Genomic DNA, 1,205 nt, shown 5'->3' on the forward strand with positions numbered 1-1,205 from the left:
AGTTCATGGACTTGCTCAAGATCACAATGCTAGAAAGTGACAGAACCAAGCCTCAAATCCAGGTAATCTGGTCCAGCACTCTCACATTTCACCACATCTCCACAGAAGGCCCCATGAGAAGCTGTGAGGCAAAATCACCAAACTGGGTAGTCTGGGTCAACAGCGGCTATTACTTTTACTATAATACTTCTAGTACTTTCATACTTTAATTTTATCTCCCCTACTGCCAACCAAAGTTTAAGAAAAAAAGCTACTTAGAATGTTACACAATTACCTTAATCCTATGAGGACCAACAAAGTGCCCATAAGCATTTTCATAGACGACCTTTTTCTCCCGCAGAGCTACTCGGTAGCCCCAGTNTGCCCATAAGCATTTTCATAGACGACCTTTTTCTCCCGCAGAGCTACTCGGTAGCCCCAGTTCAGAGAACCAATATGATTCTGCACTGCTTCTGTCATTTTTTCCCAGTCATGTTTAACTGCATAAGAAAATAAGACAAAACGTTTAGCTTTTCAACTGCCTGGCAAAGATCGTTTCCACTAACTACTCACATGGAATAAAAGCTTTTAGAGCTTTTAGTCTAAAAAAGTCCTTCATTTTGAGCACTTAAGTTACTTTTTCATCTTCAAATATTCTCTCCCTTTTAGAAGACTACCATATAAGTAAATAATCCAAGGCTTCCTGGCAATTCTCAAGACCAAAATAACCATATACAAACCTTTTTCTTCTTTATCTAGAAATGAACTAGAATTTTACTTTGGATTGTAAATATTGCTGGGGTATAGGAAGGCTTAGGATTCTGTATTTGTAAGAAAATCCAAGAGATTCTGATGTAGCCAGGTTTAGAGTTACTAACTGGTAACAGTGTTTATGCCAGGGGCTGGCAAACTATGACATAATAGGCCAAATCTGGCCCGTCACCATTTCTGTAGATAAGTTTTAATGAAATACAGCCATGCTCATTATTTCCATATTGTCTAGGGCTGCTTTCATGCTACAGTGACAGAGTTGTATTATTGTTATTATTCAATAGTCAGTATCTTATAAATGACTAGGAAAAAAACAGGATACAGGCAAACTATTTTCTGGTGGTAGGCAGAAAGCAGGTCCTGGGGAAGTTGTAGTTTGGAAGGAAGAGAATCAACACGTACTGAAAGCCTCTCATGGAAATGAGAAATCTGAGTTTCAGATTCAGTGGTTAAGT

At 38.6% G+C, this 1,205-nt stretch overlaps 1 protein-coding gene across 1 annotated transcript in view; it reads right to left on the bottom strand.

Annotated features, from left to right (window-relative positions):
* Positions 1 to 1,205, bottom strand: part of TXNRD1 (thioredoxin reductase 1) — a gene marked incomplete at its 3' end in the record, with an annotated part of 84,068 nt that overhangs the window by 24,066 nt on the left and 58,797 nt on the right. The window contains exons 7-8 of the mRNA XM_008570287.1: positions 388 to 479; positions 275 to 325 (exon numbers count right to left, since the gene is read on the bottom strand). Of these exons, the coding sequence (XP_008568509.1) occupies positions 275 to 325; positions 388 to 479 (143 nt within the window). The remainder of the gene's footprint in view (positions 1 to 274; positions 326 to 387; positions 480 to 1,205) is intronic.

This window comes from Galeopterus variegatus, unplaced genomic scaffold (genome assembly GCF_000696425.1).
Source record: "Galeopterus variegatus unplaced genomic scaffold, G_variegatus-3.0.2 Scaffold588, whole genome shotgun sequence".
In the NCBI taxonomy this organism is placed as follows: Eukaryota; Metazoa; Chordata; class Mammalia; order Dermoptera; family Cynocephalidae; genus Galeopterus; species Galeopterus variegatus.